The 19,919-nt window shown below is 36.7% G+C and overlaps 1 protein-coding gene across 1 annotated transcript in view; it reads right to left on the bottom strand.

Moving 5' to 3' along the window:
* LOC150107482 (uncharacterized) overlaps window positions 1-19,919 on the bottom strand; it is a 378,606-nt gene that overhangs the window by 268,934 nt on the left and 89,753 nt on the right. The window contains exon 3 of the mRNA XM_090391332.1: window positions 5,828-6,044. Within this exon, the coding sequence (XP_090247458.1) occupies window positions 5,828-6,044 (217 nt within the window). The remainder of the gene's footprint in view (window positions 1-5,827; window positions 6,045-19,919) is intronic.

Raw genomic sequence — 19,919 nt, 5'->3', positions numbered from 1 at the left:
AATGCTGATGACGTACCGTCATTTTCAGTACAAAATATCTTACTTTCACTAAAGTTTATTACTGTGGCTATTGTGTAATTTTGTTATTTTAAAGTTATGCCACAAGTACCTTTAAAGATTAGATCCCTTATAACTATTATGATATTTGAGTCTAGCAACCTATTCTGTGGACACTTCATATACACATAGATAAAACTATGGTGTAGACAGAAGCACACATAAATTTGAAAACACTCTTTTGGAGTTCACTTCTGCATTATAACAAGCCTTCTAATTTCAACATATATAGTTTCATCAAGTTGCTCACAGTGTAGGACTTTAAGACTGTCAGCTCAACTTTAAGCTTGATATGCATCCCAATACCAAATTATAGGATGCTATAATGCATATCTATAGATAGTTTAATATGACTCAAGGTTTTTTTTCACTAATGTATGTTTATATACCCATGACAATCTTTACTTCTGCTCAAATAAACTGTTGATATAAAAGTGAAATATTACTCATACTAAATTATCAGTAATTTATTATTATACTCTAGTATTTGTCATATGCACAAGAAACAGATAATCAGTTTAAAGAATTATATCATAGTGAAAATGGGGAATGGAAAAATAGGACAGTGAAGTGGGTGTAATGTAATAATGAAGACTTGGAATGATTTCAAGGACATAACACTCAAAAACATCAAAGACTTAACACCTCTAGAGAGCAAATAAAAAAAATGAAAAAGAATAGATGATTGCTAAAATTATGGAGTTAATTAAAAAAAAAAAAAAAAAAAAAGGTAAAAGTAAAGATCTAAGTAAATATAGAAATAACTCGAATATCTAAAGAGACAAAGGAAATGTGTCAAGAATTTGAAGGCAGACAGTTACCATGATTTTACAAAATGCAATGGGATAAAACAACTCACAAGAAAGAAAAGGAACAAACAACTCAAATGTATGTTAAATGAAAGAGATGTACTGTTTGAAGAGACAGATATCGTAAAGCGTTAGGAGAAATATTTAAATAAACCTATATTCAGATAACAGGAAAAGAGAGAGAGAGAGACAATAAAATAGATAGTCCTTCAATTCTAACTGAAGAAATGGGAAAAGCACTTCGAAAAAATACAAAATACAAATAAAGCACCAATGCACTTTATTTTTCATAATAAGCTTGCTATTATACTGACTAATAAAGTATCAAGTCCAGATCAAGTTATAAATAAAATGCTACTAAAAATTTAGGAGATAAAGGTATTAACTAATGGCTCAGAAATATGACTGTTAAAATTTAGGAAAAGTACAATACAGGAGTAGAAATGAGATTTTTAAGAACCATTAAAAGATTTATAAAATCAGATCATATAAAAAATAAAGAAATTAGAAGAGAACAAAATATTTACTACTTAAATGAAAAGATCAAGGAATACAGAGAAAAATGAAAAGAGCATTTATACAGGATGGAAAGATATCGGTTATCAAAAAAAGTGGATAACTATAGACCAAAGGGGGGGGGGGGGATCAACTGCAAGATGGAAAGGCCAGAATAGACAAATACCTTATCCTTGATGAGAAAAAAAGAAGCCAAATGGCTTATAATTATTTCTTAGAATAATATAGGACAGATATCAAAGCCAAATAAACAAAATAATAGCTGATGAAAAATATGAATTCAGAAGTGGAAAAAGCACAAGCAGTGCAATACCAAACCTCAGAAGGATATGCAAAAGATCAACTGGTGTATAAAAACGGGGATCTGCAATGTATTTTTTTTATTCGTTAGTTAATAAAATAACAGATGTGAAAATTTTGGACTAATTCAAAACTAAAAATAACCATACAGAAAACAAAAACAATAATAATTAGAGATAAAGTAATGGATACAAATCTAATCGTAAAAGCTCATATTAGAGAGATTTATATGTCTGGGTCTTATGATAGAAAACGTGAAAAAGAAATAATAAAGATTACAAATAGACAGCTTTCTCAACATGAACGAACTAGTTATAACAGAAAAGTCAATATAAATAAAAGAATGTAATTGATGACTTGCTATTACTAGTTATGTCACAAGTAATTGAAAGAGCAAAAAAAAACCCTTACTGAATGAGAGATCAGAAGGAGGAAAATGAAATTCTCAGGGCATATACTATATATAATAATAAACACAGGAAAACTACAGGGAAGAAGAAGAAGCTAACCAAGATAACACTATATGAAGGGCATAGATAAAATTACCATCCACATCTTTAGAGTTACGCAGGATATGAATAAGTGGAAAACAAGATCGCCAACTTCCAGATTAGAGACAGCAGCTGAACAAATGAATGAAGTTCAATAAGAACACATTTGAGACATCTTTAGCTGGAGCAGAAATGAGGTAATATTTATTATTATTATTATTATTCCTGATACCTCCAAGGAGTCTGAAGACTCATCGTGGGAGGACATCTACAACTGTCTCTACACCTAACCTCTACTACGAATCATCTCCATCAACGCCATCTACTGCCCACTTCCAACACCACCACAACTAGTAATTTTTGTCTGTAAATTGCATGTGTTCTGAAGGGCCGATTTGTATGTATGCGGGATGAAAAACCTGAGTTTCCGGGAGAAAAACCCTGCTACCTCCATATGAGATCGGCTAACTCACCTTCGATTGAAATCGACCAGATAAAGATTCCTCCCGTCGTGACGAGAATCGAACTTAGGCCTATTCCAATCAAAGGGCGCAATGTACCGTCGTTCTTCCAATTGCGCTACGGAGGCACTATATTTAGTATTAAAGAAAATTTTAACTCATTGAGCTTCCCCTCAGTCCCCAAAAAAGTTAGAGTTCTAAAATGGCTATGCCAACTCCTTACAGGGAATAAAAGGCATTAATGGAGTTATTTATTTTAATTTTTTTTAAATTGTTCATTAAGTGTGCAGCATATGGTGTTATTATTATTAGTAGTAGTAGTACCCCAAGACCTCATGGAGTCAGACTCATCTGGGAGGTCCTTTTATCACACACACACACACACCTCATCATACTGTGTCTTAAACACACTCAAACTCCTTGCAGACACCACACTCTCAGACAAGTCATTCCAATCATTTACAACTCTGCATTAAAAAAAAAACTGCTTCTCACTCCCCTAATCATGCCCTCTTTATACAGTTTCCAGGTTCTCCCTCCCCCGATCTCCCACTATTTTCTGTAGAACTTCTCCAGCATTGATCCTATAACAACCCCTTACCAACTTACTGTAAGGGTTGTTATAGGATCTTCCTCCTGTCCACCAGACTCTGCAAATTACATCTTCTCAATCTTTCCTCATACTCGACATTCCAGAGGTCACAAACTACCTTAGTTAGTCACTTTGAACCCTTTCCAACATCTCTTCATCCTTCTGAAAACCAGGTGACCAAATCTGGTCACAATAATCCATGTGTGGACTAATCAAAATCTTATACAACGGAACAAGAATCTCCCTACTTCTACACATCAGTGTCCTCCGCATTATTCCCAGAAACCTTTGTGTTGTCTTCACAATTTTGGCTATGTGTCCCCTAAATTTCAGATCCTTATCCACTACCACCCCCAGATCTCTTATTTCTTCCAACTCCCAACAATGTATCCTCACCAAGCATAAATTCTGCATCCCATCTTTGTTTTCCAAATTTTAAAACCTTACATTTTGCAACATTGAACTCACATCCCTATTTCCGTGCCCAATCACTCAATTTATTCAAGTCTTCTTGTAAGGCCACAACATCTTCACTATGCTTTATGGTTCGTCCCAACTTTGCATCATCTGCAAACAACTCAATATCTCCATCCAAATCTTCACCTATATCAGTAACATACAAGTTAAACAGTAATGGCCCTAAAACAGATCCCTGAGGCACTATGCTAGTGACTTTCCTTTTATTTGACATCGCTCCTCCATACACAACTTGTTGATACCTATCAGATAGCCAGTCTCCAATCCAATGCACTGATCTAATATCCAACCCTATCTGCTCTAGTTTGAATGTCAACTTATCATGAGGTACTCTATCAAAAGCCTTCGCGAAATCCAAGTATATTACTGTGTATCCTTCTCCTCTGTCCAAGGAAGCAGTCACTTTATTGTAATAAGTAAGTAGATTACTAAAACATGACCTCCCTTTAGCAAATCCATGCTGTCCATCAAAGATAATACCACTGTTGTCAAACCAACTCTGGATCCTAGTTCTCACAAGCTTCTCCAACAACTTAACCACAACACCTGACACTATATAGTTTGATGCTTGAGTTCGTTTAATACGAGTGAAAGACTCATATTAAAAAAATATGTCAAGGCAGGTGTCAACTCCCTGGCACATTCCTTCAGAATATGTGGTGATATATTATCTAGTCCCACAGCCTTATTAACATCTAGTTTACTCAACTCCCCATACACCTCTTGCTCACTTACAGTGAGTCTCTCCTCCCCATCATCAACTGCTCTCAATCTCTCCATGAAGTCACATTCACAAGATTGAAAGAACTGTATGAATTGCTCATTAAGTATCTCCACCACACATTCCACAACAGTTGTCTTTATACCATTTTCTCCAATCAATGTCATCCTTCATTCTTTCTTTTGCTGGCTACATATTGAAAGAACTCCTTAGGATTCTTTTTGGCTTCATTAGCTAATTGCTGTTCATACCTCTCTTTAGCTACCCTCACCAACATGGTGTACCTTGATGGACAAAAAAAAGAGGAAAATTTGCTGTAATGCATGAAATACTAGAAATTTTCTGCCTTGTATCCTTATGATCAGATTTTGTCCACAGTTATTGAATTATTTAATCAAAATGAAATAACTCAGAAACAGTTCTTATAAATCAAATCTGGGCAATTTCACAGAGTAGAGATATTCTAACTACAGTATGGCAAAGGGAAAAAAAAAAAAAAAAAACAGCACTGAATAACTACGATATATGTTATGGAGTAAACAGCAGTATAAAGTTCAGTACTTTTTTTTTTTCAATTTTTTTCTGAGCAGAAAGTTGCTCAGAACACACACACGACGCGTGTTCACGTGTTCGGAGTAGACTTTTACAGACATCCATGCCTTAAATGAAATTTGAACCACGAGCCTTTCTAGTAAATAAGCGATGGACCTTTTACCGAGCTGTGTATATGTGTGTGTGTCTTAACACATGAGATTGTTTGGAATTAAGGTCAAAGCAATAAAACTGTGAGGCCAGTGTATAAAATTGGTAAATTGTGTGTGTTTTTTGCCAATTTGCTGGTTTTGGGGGAAGGAAAACATCTGAGCTTTCCAAAAAAAGAATTCCTTCAGTCTCCATACAGAACTGATGAGACTGGCTAATTTGTGTGTGTGTGTGTGTCCTATATACATTACAAATTAATTAGTCACATGAAATATTCAAAACAGTAACAATTACTTTAATAATCATACAAATATACTCCCCTCCCCACATCTTTCATATCTGCTTATTTATAAGGACTGCAGGATCAAATTCAAGTAAGGAATGGATGTATGTAAAAGTCTACCCTGGACAAGCTTGTATGACTCAACTCTTAGACTTTATAAGGTTTGTCTTTAAAGGAAAAAAGAAAAAAAAAACTATAAAATATCACAGACTACACTATAAAAACATCACATACAATGATGAATTCTGTTTCAATCAGTCAGCCACATGAAATACAAATCCAATTTTTAAAGTGCATTTTAAGTGATTAAAAATGGCTGATCAGCAAATTTTGCTTAAAATAACTGCAAGCAAAATTTCAGGTTATTAGTAGTAACCTGAAGTCAATAACTAGTACATCACCCTATTTTCATATTTACCTATTTTTTTGCCATAAGGAGGTGAATAGCCAACTTTTAATTCTTCTCCTTTTGATATAGTTCTTTGAGCACTATAATAAATCTCCTGCAATAATTGATATGCTATCAAATTCTGATCTGTGCTATCTACTACTGCTGGAGCCACTAAACACATCCAGTTGCACTGATGCTCATCAGTGGTGTTGAGAAATAATGAAGTTCCAATTTTATTGAATATCTAAAACAAACAAACAAAATTTTTTTTTTAATATCTTAAAAATTATTTAAAATACTTTTTAAGATTGAAAATATTTTTATTATTAAGTGCTATATTGTATAAGGGTGTGTTAACAGCTCCTATATTGTATGGAGATTTTAAAACCTTCAATACAATATTGCAATGATGCTCACTATTTTCTCTCCCACCTCCTGTTTCTACTTTCTACTTCTCTTCTAATTTCTAATATCCTTGATTATCTACTTTCATATTTCATTTACATTTTCTAAATTGGAGCTTAAAATATGAGGAAATGAAAAGACTAAAACAGACATAAATTATTTAAATTTCTACATCATCAGTCAATACAATTATTGAATACAGACGTAGACATTTAAATTAATTAAAATTAAAAAAAAAAGCTGAGCAGTTTTGAACAACAATAAAAGTACTAATGGAACAATCCACAACAATTAAGCATGAAATGGTCTAATGGATCAAATGAGACTCTTAAACAAGGAATTAATTATTGTGATCATTGATGATAACCTTCCACATGCAAGAACTTATAAGTTGGGATGACTCTGAATAGCTTTCACAACACTACTCAATTATGTTCATATCTTGAAGTAACTTCTATTTAAAATCATCATATTATTATTATTAACATCTGACCTACATGGAGTCACAGACTTGTCATGGAAAGTACACACAATCACATGCAAAGCTTGTTCAACTGTGCCTTAAACAGATTCAATATGTCTATATTCACAACACACTCAAGAAATGCATTTTCCTCAAAAACCACTTTTCATGTAAAGACCCTTCTCCTCACTCTTCTGTTCACACCTTCCTTATACAGTTTTCAGGGATAGTCTCTTGTTCTACTCCCTCTCCCATTCTATGTATTATTATTATTATTATTACCCAAGACCTTGTGGAGTCAAAGACTCATCTGGGAGGTCCTTTTATCACACACACAGCTCATCATACAGTGCTTTGAACACATTCAGACTCCCTGCAGACACCACATTCTCAAGCAAGGCATTCCAATCATTTACAACTCTGCACAAAAAACACCTGCCTCTCACTCCCCTACTCGCACCTTCTTCATACAGTTTCCAGGGATGACCTCTGGTTCTCGCCCCGATCTCCCACTGTTTTCTGTAGAACTTCTCCAGCATTGATCCTATAACAACCCCTTACCAACTTGTAAGGGGGTTGTTATAGGATCTTCCTCCTGTCCACCAGACTCTGCAAATTACAACTTCTCAATCTTTCCTCATACTCGACATTCCAGAGGTCAGAAACTACCTTAGTTAGTCACCTTTGGACCCTTTCCAACATCTCTTCATTCTTCTGAAACTAGGTGACCAAATCTGGTCACAATAATCCATGTGTGGCCTAATGAAAATCTTATACAACGGAACAAGAATCTCCCTACTTCAACACAAAGGCTTCTGGGAATAATGCGGAGGACACTGATGTGTCCTCCGCATTATTCCCAGAAGCCTTTGTGTTGTCTTCACAATTTTGGCTATGTGTCCCCTAAATTTCAGATCCTTATCCACTATCACCCCCAGATCTCTTATTTCTTCCAACTCCCAACAATGTATCCTCACCAAGCATAAATTCTGCATCCCATCTTTGTTTTCCAAATTTAAAACCTTACATTTTGCAACATTGAACTCACATCCCTATTTCCGTGCCCAATCACTCAATTTATTCAAGTCTTCTTGTAAGGCCACAACATCTTCACTACTCTTCATGGTTCGTCCCAACTTTGCATCATCTGCAAACAACTCAATATCTCCATCCAAATCTTCACCTATATCAGTAACATACAAGTTAAACAGTAATGGCCCTAAAACAGATCCCTGAGGCACTATGCTAGTGACTTTCCATTTACTTGACATCGTTCCTCCATACACAACTTGCTGATACCTATCAGATAGCCAGTCTCCAATCCAATGCACTGATCTAATATCCAACCCCATCTGCTCTAGTTTGAATGTCAACTTATCATGAGGTACTCTATCAAAAGCCTTCGCGAAATCCAAGTATATTACTGTGTATCCTTCTCTTCTGTCCAAGGAAGCAGTCACTTTATTGTAATAAGTAAGTAGATTACTAAAACATGACCTCCCTTTAGCAAATCCATGCTGTCCATCAAAGATAATACCACTGTTGTCAAACCCAACTCTGGATCCTAGTTCTCACAAGCTTCTCCAACAACTTAACCACAACACCTGACACTATATAGTTTGATGCTTGAGTTCGTTCACCTCCTTTATGAAGTGGCACAATCTTGCCCTCCTTCCACTCCTTAGGGACTTGACCGAGTGCAAGACTCATATTAAAAAAATATGCCAGGTCAACTCCCTGGCACATTCCTTCAGAATATGTGATGATATATTATCTAGTCCCACAGCCTTATTAACATCTAGTTTGCTCAACTCCCCATACACCTCTTGCTCACTTACAGTGAGTCTCTCTCTCTCTCCTCCCCATCATCAACTGCTCTCAATCTCTCCATGAAGTCACATTCACAAGATTGAAAGACTTGTATGAACTGCTCATTAAGTATCTCCACCACACATTCTGCAACAGCTGTCTTTATACCATTTTCTCCAATCAATATCATCCTTCCATAATCATTCTTTTTTTGCTGGCTACATATCTGGCTAAGATATGGAGATTATGTGTTCTCTATTTGGCCTCATGGCCCAGACACATTAGACTCCTTCCTCAGTCACCTCAATAGTCTACATCCAAGAATCCAGTTTATGATGGAAAAGGAAAACAACAATAGCTTACCCTTCCCCTGTACACCTTAATGACATGCCTTCTGAATGGTAACCTCTCCTTCACTGTATACCAAAAACCCACTCACACAGGCAGATAAATTCACAAACTTACCCACCACCACCACCACTCTCAACAATATGGCATTATTAAAACTCTAACCAATAGAGCCTTTTTTTCTAGTGGAACCTCTCTTTCAACAAAACTGAATCATAATACACCACACCTTCCAATCCATTGGCTACAGTACTTACAGAATTAAAAAAAAATAATTAATCCTACCCCAATCCTTGGCCAGCACCCAAGAAGGATTTCAGAAATACCATCACCATACCCTACATCTTGGGTACATCTGAAAAAAAAAAAGCTACGTCCTTAAAAAAGTGCAAACCCCTACACAGCCTTTAAGTCCCACCAAGAACTTGTTACCCTTATGCATTCTACCAAAGATCAGCTCTCCTCTTCTCTTGGTAGTATCTGGAGTATATAAAGTACTCTGTTCCTGCTAGTTAGCATACTTCATACAGATAGGTAGATCAGCCACCAATTTTGTGTTTGTCTTAGACAAACACAAATTTACATCTCCAATCATGATTAATGATCAATCTGGTCTTGCAGACCATGTATTGGATACCACTCACAGGATCTTCTGGAAGAAAACCACCATGCTCCATCACAGTATATTTAAAAAAGAAACTGTTTTCAGAATCTGCAACAGCACTCAGAAATCAACCAAATTTGAATGAATATGGTTGCAAAAAACTTCCCAAAATTTGGAAGTATTAACATATTGACTGTCAACTACAAGATAATTCGTAGTAGGCCATCTGGCCGAGTTCTCATCCCAGAAGCCAACTATCCTTAGGATAGTTGGCTTCTGGGAAGAGAACAAAAAATCAAGGCTGGCGTACATGAACAGAAAATTTATTCATACAGTGAAAATCAAATACAAAGTAATAGAACAATTTTATTTTTTGTGATATTTTTTAAAATAACCTTCCACACAAAGAACTGGCTTCTCTTTGCAGGCTGGACAATAATAATGCATTTCTCATAGTTTTTTAGCTTGGGTAAAATTTGTCAAGGCTTTGTTGGACGCCTTTGTGGAATCTATTTCGACTCATATCTGATCACAAAAACAATATATTATAAAGTGGGTTTCTACTCCAGTAATGCTCTATTGTTGGAAAAGAATAAGGGCCCATTTGTAATAAAAGTCCAATAAAAACTTTAATTTTTGCGAGTGTGACATCCTTCCATTGTGATGCCCTATGAGATTTTCTTACTCGTGAAAGTTTTACAATTTCTTGCTAAGCATATAAATTAGTTTGTTCGACCAGTAATGCAAGAAACCCTTCTGAAAAAATTAAGTCCACCAATGTTTGTACTGTAAAATCTGTTGTCTCCAATTTCAAATCAACGTTCTCTTGGAAAAAAAATTGTTCAGGATCTTCTTCTATTTCGGTCAACAAATTATCGTTCGTATTTGATGTTGTTGCTTGGGCGGTATCAGGATTATCTCCAGGCTTGGGGATGACTTCATCTTCCCTGTCCTCACTCGAATCCTCAGAATGTCCATAATCGCTACTGTCATAACCATCCTCGGCAAAAATCTCATCAAATTCTGACTCAGATTCGTGTAGTACTCAAGTTCTTCTCGAGTCCATGGTCTTTTCTTATCGATATTGTGGGGTTATAAATATATATTATAATAATAATTATAAAAAAATACTCAAGAAAGAAGTAAATGTAATGTACTCGACTAAGTTTGATTCACTACTGACGAATTTACACACATATCGCTAACTCTGCTTTAGCGAAACAACGACGAGTTGAAGCGTGTCTGAGTACAAATTAACTCGTAGTTGGCTACTGCGAAGAACTTTCTGTTACATATGCTACGAGATAACTCGTGAAACCTTTTTTTCCAAAAAAAAACCACATTCTGAATTTTTTTGTGATTACTATGCATAATTAGGGTTTTGAATAATATGATATGATTAAATCAAATTGGCTTCTGAGACCCGAATCCTAAAAATTGCCATGGCAGTCAATGTGTTAATCATCAGAGGCTCCAATTTACATCCTAGGCATACTATAAATGTCCATACTGAGTGCCACCTAGACAGAATCATAGCCACATATTTGATTGAGTATTGTGCTGTCTCTGTGTGTGTGAGTGTGTGTTACAAGTATTAGTTGTACTCCTTGAAGATGTCTCAGTGACTGAGACAAAATATTGGAAGCATTAAAATTAGTTTTTAGTTCTTTCTTAATGCTGTCAATACTCCATTAAACATCCATCATGATATTTTCATATTCAAGAAGTCTGTGGATTCCTGGCAGCCTGAGAATTCCTGTGGATGTAATTATTATTATTATTATTACTACCCCCAAGACCTCATGGAGTCAAAGACTCATCTGGGAGGTCCTTTTATCACATACACAGCTCATCATACCATGTTTTAAACACATTCAAACTCTTTGCAGACACCACATTCTCAGGCAAGGCATTCCAATCATTCACAACTCTGCACGAAAAAAACCTGCCTCTCACTCCCCTACTCACACCCTCTTTATACAGTTTCCAGGGATGACCTCTGGTTCTCCCCTGATTTCCCACTATTCTCTGTAAAACTTCTCCAGCATTGATCCTATAACAACCCCTTACCAACTTGTAGGTCTCTATCATATCTCCCCTCTTCCTCCTGTCCACTAGACTCTGCAAATTACATCTTCTCAATCTTTCCTCATGCTCAACATTCCAGAGGTCAGAAACTACCTTAGTCAGTCTCCTTTGGACCCTTTCCAACATCTCTTCATCCTTCTGAAAACCCGGTGACCAAATCTGGGCACAATAGTCCATATGTGGCCTAATCAAAACCTTATACAACGGAACAAGAATCTCCCTACTTCTAAACATCAGTGTCCTCCGCATCTTTCCCAGAAGCCTTTGTGTTGTCTTCACAATCTGTAATTGTAAATGAGGTGTAATGAGGATGCATCCACAGTAATTCTCATCATTTCCAAAAAACTTGATATTGTTAAAACCTTAGCTAATCCAGCTCACACTGTTTGCTTTCTGAAAATTTGCTATTACAAGATTACGCTGCAAAAACTAATGACAATAATGGTTATGATTCCTCTATGGTTCAGTACGTGTAAACAGATTATCCTCTCAGCCATGTTATTGAAGTTAAAGTTATCCCTATTACATATGTAAAAGGAACTTTCAAGTGGATATTTAGACCATGCAAAAAATTCAATCCTTATATTCCTTTATGCACTTGCAAAAAATGTTCTTCATTTTTACCTTTTATTAAGGATAAGTGCCTCCGTAACACAACTGGAAGAACGATGGTATATTGCACCCTTCAATTGGAGAAGGCCTAAGTTCGAGTCTCGTCATGATGGGAGGAATTTTTATATGGACTTTTTCAATCGAAGGTGAGTAAGCCGATCTCATACGGAGGTAGCAGGATTTTTTCCTCCCGCATACAGGCAAATCGGCCCTTCAGAATACACCGATTTACAGACAAAAAAAAAAAACTAATTGTGGTGGTGGGCAGTAGGGCGCTGATGTAGATGATTGATAGCAGAGGTTCAGTGTAGTGGTGGAGATGGAGAGATGTACAATAGGTGTCCTCCCGCAATGAGTCTTTGGACTCCTTGGAGGTGTCACGAATAATAATAATAAGTAACATCCCTGAACTCATCCAGGAGCTTGCCAAATTCCTTGCACTTATAATCTCTATTATTAGCGTGCCAGAAGTTAGAAAAATAAATGGAATTATATCAAGTTTCTATATTCTGACAAGTCTGTAAATGCTGATCATGCTTTTACCACTTGTAACACAGAGTTAAATAGAATCATATGAAGGTTCTCCAGAAGCTGCTTCAAATACGAATATCTCTGAAAATACATTGCATACTTACCATCAGATTAATCAATTAACTGTCTCTGAAAAATGTAATAGTGTCAGCAGTTTTGCTTTCCAGCTGATGCTGAAAACTAATATTAATTTTGTGACTAGGTGGAGATGATTTTATTTTCAGCTTTTTTTGCATGTCTCTGTGTGTTGAAATTACTTGTTTTTCACATCTTTTGTCACTTAGGCATACATCATCATCATCTAATTCCTGCCATGTACCCTCAAGGGATGTACAGGATATGATAGTACTACATGAAAAAAATTACATCATTACTAACTTTCTATCTACAATTTTCCTCCAAATCAGTCTGTTACTTGTCAAGACTCCAACATTATCAGATCTTATATTTCTATCGTCTAAGGCACTTTGCACCATATCAATCTACCTCTATCTTGGACTTCCTCTGGGTCGTTTTCCTGCCAACCTGCAGAGAACACTTGTTTTGCTAATCTTTCTTCACCCATTCTGTTTAAGTGACCATACCACCTGAGATTAGCTCTACTAACGCATTCTGGATGCTGACAATGTCAAGTTCTTTCCTAATATCCTCGTTTTTAATATGATATTGCCATTGATGCCATCTGTTCACGCCTCTAATCTTTCTCAGGACTCTCATATCTGCGGTCTCTAGTCTTTGGTCAAGTGTTTTACTTCTGACCCAGCTCTCAGATCCATAAGTTAAAACTGGTTTGAACACTGTCTTGTATACAGCTAATTTAGTGTTCCGACTAATTTCTCTCTTATTCCATATGAATTTATTCAATTGACTTCCCACCATATCAGCTTTGCTGATTCTGTTGTCTCTTTCTATATTGAATTTACCATCTTCACTAAAAATCATGCCTAAGTAGCTGAAATGTTTTACTTGTTCCACAGGTTCTCCATTCACAACACAGTTGAGATTTCCAATGATTCTGCTTATTTTCATTGTCTTTGTCTTTTTATTGCTGAGCTTCATACCATATTTATTACAACAGTTATTCAATTTAGTCAGAGAATCTTGCAGACTTGTAGCAGATTTATCTAGAAGTATAACATCATCCGCATAAAGCAAAGAGCTGACATTAACATCTCCAATTTTGATATCAGGTTTAATACCACTTTCCTTCATAATGTAAAGTGGTATTAAACATGATATCAAAATAAGGCATACATTTCCAAGTTAATTACACAGGTTTGGTTGGTGTACATCTCAGAGTTAATTAACAGCTTATATGATAAAGTATACCAAGTTTAAGCACACTTATTTCTAATTAATATTTTCTTTTAATGTGTTAGCATACCTCATGCATTTAAATATCAGTTAAAGTTCATTTTATGGTTGACTCAACATTTCATTTCTGTCACAGAGAAATTATCGAGGATACAATATAAGAATTCTAACATGTACATAAACACACCAGACAAAATATCATGGATTACAATACACTATATTCCTGAATATGGAGGTATATTACCACCTGCTTTAATTACAGCTTGGATTTTTTTTTGGCATGCTGCCAATATGACTCATTATCACATGCATATCAAGTTCATTCCACTCCATGCTTAAAAGAGCCCTTAATTCCACCAAATTTTCAGGATGTTGATGTTTCTTCTTTACCACCCTTTCTAACATGTCCCAGATTTTTTTCTGAGTGAATTGGCTGGCCAATTGAGATGTGGAACAGCACAATTCTAGTTTGATGGACATGAGGGTTATCATCTTGAAACTCAGGATCCACTATGTGTCCTGCTTGTTCCAAAAACTGGACAAATGGCAATACTTCATTATTTAAAAGTGTCAGATAATCCGTGGAAAAGGAGTTAGACAAGGATGTTTACTTTCTCCTCACTTGTTTAATATATATGCAGAGGACATCATGCGTGAAGCATTGGATGAGCTCAGGACAGGAATTACAATAGGAGGTAGACTGATCAGTAATCTGAGGTACTCTGATGATACAGTACTCCTTTGTAATGACATGGAAGAACTAGGACTAATTCTTGACAAAGTTAACAAGATCAGTAATAACAGAGGACTTCAACTCAATTCTAGCAAGACAAAGATCATGGTTCTCAAAGGAAAAACAAACAGAGAAGCTCTTGAGAAACAAATGTATCTTAATGGAGAAAGAATTGAGGAAGTCACCAAGTTTGAGTACCTGGGATCCATTATTAATGTGAAGAATTGCTGTTCAGAAGATGTCAGAAAAAGGTTAGGAATAGCTAAAACAACAGTCAGAGACCTGTCTAAAATCTGGAAGGATGGATCTATCACCATGGGAACAAAGTTGAGGATTTTAGATGCAGTTGTTTTTCCAACAGCGACTTATGGATGCGAGACTTGGAACCTAAAGAAGTCAGATAAGAAACGGATATCTGCTTTTGAGATGTGGTGTTACAGAAGGCTGTTGAGGATATCATACACTGAAAGGCGTACAAATGAATGGGTGTTAGAAAAGATTAGTAGAACTTTAAGGCTCCTTTAGGATACTGACAGAAGAAAGTTCAAATATTTTGGACACATAGAAAGGATGGAAGGAGGACTTCTCAGAACAGTAATAGAAGGTAAAGTTCCTGGAAAAAGAAGCAGGGGATAGACCATCAATGAGATGGATGGATGGTGTGTGTGTGGAGTGACTGATCTTCAGAGAGTTGCGGCTGCCAGAAGGGCAAACAACAGGACTACATGGCGAGGCCTAGTGTGGAACATCATCGAGCATCGGAGTGACTATACGGCATCTGTAGACGCCCAGTGAACACAGACAGACGATAATCCACGGATTTCATGTGATTGGACACTTCAATGAACAGGCCAACTCCAGAACTTGAAATACAGCCCCAAAACATGACACTGCCACCTCCTCTTTTGCACTACTCTTTGAGGTAAAATGCTTTTCCAGCCTTCTGATGAATTTACACACATATCGCTAACTCTGCTTTAGCGAAACAATGACAAGTCGAAGCGTGTCTGAGACCAAATGACTGTATGACCCTGGAGTGGCTATCATTGGAATACAAGCAGAATCTGGATTCATTGGACCATATTATTCATCTCAACTGGTCAATGGTCCAGTGACAATGCTGCTTTGCTCATGCAAGGCGATTTTTCTTCTGGACAGTTGTTAACTTAGGATGAATCTGGGCAACATGACTGAAAATGTCTAACCAATGCAGTTCTCTCTGTAGTGTTTGTTCTGAAACTGGTTTACTGGGTACAGCATTGTACCGTTGAAGCAGTTCTTGATGAGTCTGAAAACGTTCAGCTGTTACTAGTTGTCCCAAATGCCTGTGATCCTGATTTGTCATCATAGAGCTTCTACCACAGTTGCTCTGCCTACAGTGCTAGCTTCCATACTTCTTCCACTGTAAATGGACACTACTGACTGTGAATTCAGACACTCCAACTAACTTCATTACCTCTTGCAAGGAATGCCTAATCTCAGCTAAAAACAATGGTACCCTTTTGACACTCGGTAAGTCACTTTTATAACCCATAGTGGTACCTGTAAAAAGGAATACAGATGCTACAGATACATTAAACACACACTTCAGATATCCACAATCATATTCCAGCAGTTGCACTCTACCTATATGTTCAACTTTTTTACATTCATCAACTTTAAAATTATGTACATGTGTCAATCAGCATTCCATAATTTTTTGTATGGTGTAAATACACACAAAAAAAGTGAAAGACATTAGACTGAAAGCCTAAACTCTTAAGAAAGGCATCCTTTGTGAATACTGGTAGGCAGTCTTAGAATTATTATTATCAGAAGGCCCTAATGGACTCAATGCATGAAGTCTCCCTTTGTCATACACACAGCTCATCATGCCATGCCTTAAATATATTCAGATTCTCTGCAGACACTGCACTCTCAGACAATGAATTCCATTCATTTCATAACTCTCCATGCAAAAAAAAATGGCTTCTTACTACCTTGCTCACATACTCCTTATACAGCTTCAAGAGATGACTTCTTGTTTCTCCCATCTCTGACCATTTAATGAAACACCTCTTCAATGTTAATCCTATAACAACCCCTTACCAACTTGTACATCTCTATCACATTCTGCCCTCTTCCTATCCACTAGACTCTGTAAATTGCAACTTCTCAATCTTTCTTCATACTTAGCATTCCAGATACCAGAAACTGCCTTAGCCAATAACCTCTGGACCCATTCCAATATCTCTTTATCCTTTTGAAAACCAGGTGATCAAATCTGTGCATTGTGTCCATATGTAGCATAATCAAGTCTTTATACAATGGAAAAAGAATATTTTTATTTCAACATATAGGTGTCCTCCGGATCGCTGCCAAAATTCATTGTGTTATCCTCACAAGTTTGGCAACATGTCCTCTAAATTTTAGATCCTTATTACCATCACTCCATAGATCTATTTCCTCCACCTCAAACAATATATCCTCACCAAGCATAAACTCTACATCCCATCTTTATTTTCTAAACTTTAAAACCTTACATTTCTCAACAGTGAACTGGGATCTCATCCTGTAGCATTACAAGTGTTCTTGTAAGACCAATATTTCTACTCCTCATAGTTCTTCCTAACTTTGCATCATCTGCAAACAACTAAATATCCCCATTCAAATCTTCCCCAATATCATTAACATACAGGTTAAATAGCAATGGCCCTAAACTAAACTTCTCAGGCATACCACTAGTGACTTTCCACTTCTGGGATATTGCTCCCCAATACACAACTCACTGATTATCTATCAGACAGCCAATTTTCAATCTAACACACTAATCTAATATCCAATGCCATCTGCTCTAGTTTGACTATCAATTTATCATGTGGTAATCTATCAAAAGCCTTTGCAAAATCGAAGTATACTACTGTGAATCCATCTCCTTCATTCAATGCAGCTATCAGGTTATTGTGATAAGTAAGCAAATTACTAAAACATGACCTTCCTTTAGCAAATCTGTGCTGTCCATTAAAGATAATGCCACTATTGCCAACCCAATTCTGGATCCTACTTCTCACTAACTCCCCCTCAAACACTTTAACCACAGCACAGATTGGCCTTTGCTTAAGATATCACCTCCCTTATGTAGCAATGCAATCTTGCCTTCCTTCCACTCTTATGGAACTTGACTCAATGTAAGACTTACATTTTTTGGCAGATGTCGACTTCCTGGCACATTCCTTTAAAATACATGGTGATATATCAAGTCCCACAGATTTATTAACATCTAGTTTTCTCAATTCCACATATACCTCTTGCTCACTCACAATCAGTCTCTCCTACTCATCCACTGCTCTTCAACTCTCTCCATGATGTTGCATTCACAAAGATGAAAGACCTTCATGAACTACTCACAAGATATCTCAACTATAACTGCCACAGCAGTTAACCTTATACCATTTTCTCCAATCAATGTCATCCTACTATAACCATTCTTTTTTTGCTGCCTACTTATCAAAAGAACTCCCTAGAAAATTTTTTTGGTTTCATTACTGACTGCTGCTCATACTGCACTTCTGCTACCCTTACCAGCCAAGTCATCCTCCTTGCCTGTTCTTTGCACTCCTCACGGAATTGATTATTATCACTCAGCTTATGTTGTCTCCATAAGTCTACCCTAAGTCTCCTTGTTTCCCTGTCTGTCTTGAACAACACTTGTTTTCTGATTCTCTACACTCATGCTACCCACTTCTCCATTCATAAGCACCACTTCAATCCCTCCTTCCTTACTCTTCTGCTCTTTCACATTGCTTCTTAATTGCTCAGATTTATGCTCTGCACTCATTACTCTCCCTTCCAGCAGTAGTCTCTCCAAATGACTCAAAACAAAACCATTCAAATGCAGTCCATCACTCATATACAGTTCAATTCATCCTTCAAACTCATTACACATATTAACCAATTGCACTCCTTTCTCCTCACATATTTCTGCTAACATATCGTTCATAATCCTCACTCTCTGCCATATCTCATCATTGACACACCTGGGCAACACACTACCTTTCCTATCACACTATTATCTTTTAACTTTCTCAACAACCTTCTGATATCCAGTTTTACATTCTCCTTGTTCCCAGTCAAATCATTTGTTCCTACTACCACTACCAACTGTTTTGCTTGCTTACTCCTCATATCCAATATCTCAATCATTCGATTCATTTTACCTCCTGAAAAACAAACCTTGTGTATCTTCTTGTTTACCACACCTCTAATAATCAAATCCCCCATACAACATTTGCTAGTCTTTCATACCAACATCGTTCATTCCTGTTTTCTTCACTCTTCCATACATATCTACAATTCTCTTCATTTCGCTCCACATTTCATTCATTCATTCTTGCCTCATCTTTGCCAATTAAACTTTCATTTGTGTCATTTTTTTGCTATCATTCACTCTCAGAAGCCTCCATATCTCAGTTATAGACATGGTCTTTTGGTCAGAAAGACCAGGGTTCGATTCCCATCAGTGATGTGAGGAACCTTTATCTGGTCTCTTTCGACTAAAGGTGAGTTAGCCGGTCTCATACGGAGGTAGGGTTTTTTTTACCTGGAAACTCAGGTTTTTCATCCCCCCAGAGCAGGCAAACCAGCTCCATGAATGCACATGGATTACAGTCATGAATACGTCCCGGCCATATGCCGGTCCTGAGCCAGGATAAAATTGGAGGGGGGGGGGTCGGGAAAAGCAATGATAAACTACCCTGTAAAAATCTCACCAGGAATACTTTGTGGGCAATGCCTACAAAGTCACCTATGGTCGGAAACGACTGAAAATGGAAATCAGTCAGTCAGTTCACTCTCAGTATCTTATTGTCAGACACAAGCTAGCTCATCATCAACCTCACTTGCCATCACTTATCATTAATTGCAGTCTGTTTTTCAACATCATTAGGGCACATTTTATTGTGAATCACACTCTTTTCTTGTTATAACTCCCACACACTTTCTTATCATGCATACAGTCTTCCTTCAACAACCATTTCATTTATGATGCCATGTTCTCTACTCTGATTGAAACAAGCCTTGTGGTCCATCCTTGTGGTTTAAGAGAGTTTTCTTACAACCATAATTATAGAGGTTGAGCTGATTTTTAAAATCCACTGCTGATTCTAAAACGTATTTCTCATGTTTGCACTTGATGCAGTGAAGCACAGTAGCTTCTTTCCAGATGATTCTGCGC

Source organism: Typopeltis vanoorti, chromosome 4, assembly GCF_054136105.1.
Source record: "Typopeltis vanoorti isolate ZY-2024b chromosome 4, IOZ_Tvanoo_1.0, whole genome shotgun sequence".
In the NCBI taxonomy this organism is placed as follows: domain Eukaryota; kingdom Metazoa; phylum Arthropoda; class Arachnida; order Uropygi; family Thelyphonidae; genus Typopeltis; species Typopeltis vanoorti.
Note: the sequence above shows the minus strand (reverse complement) of the source record. Positions and strands in the feature narration are given on the sequence as shown.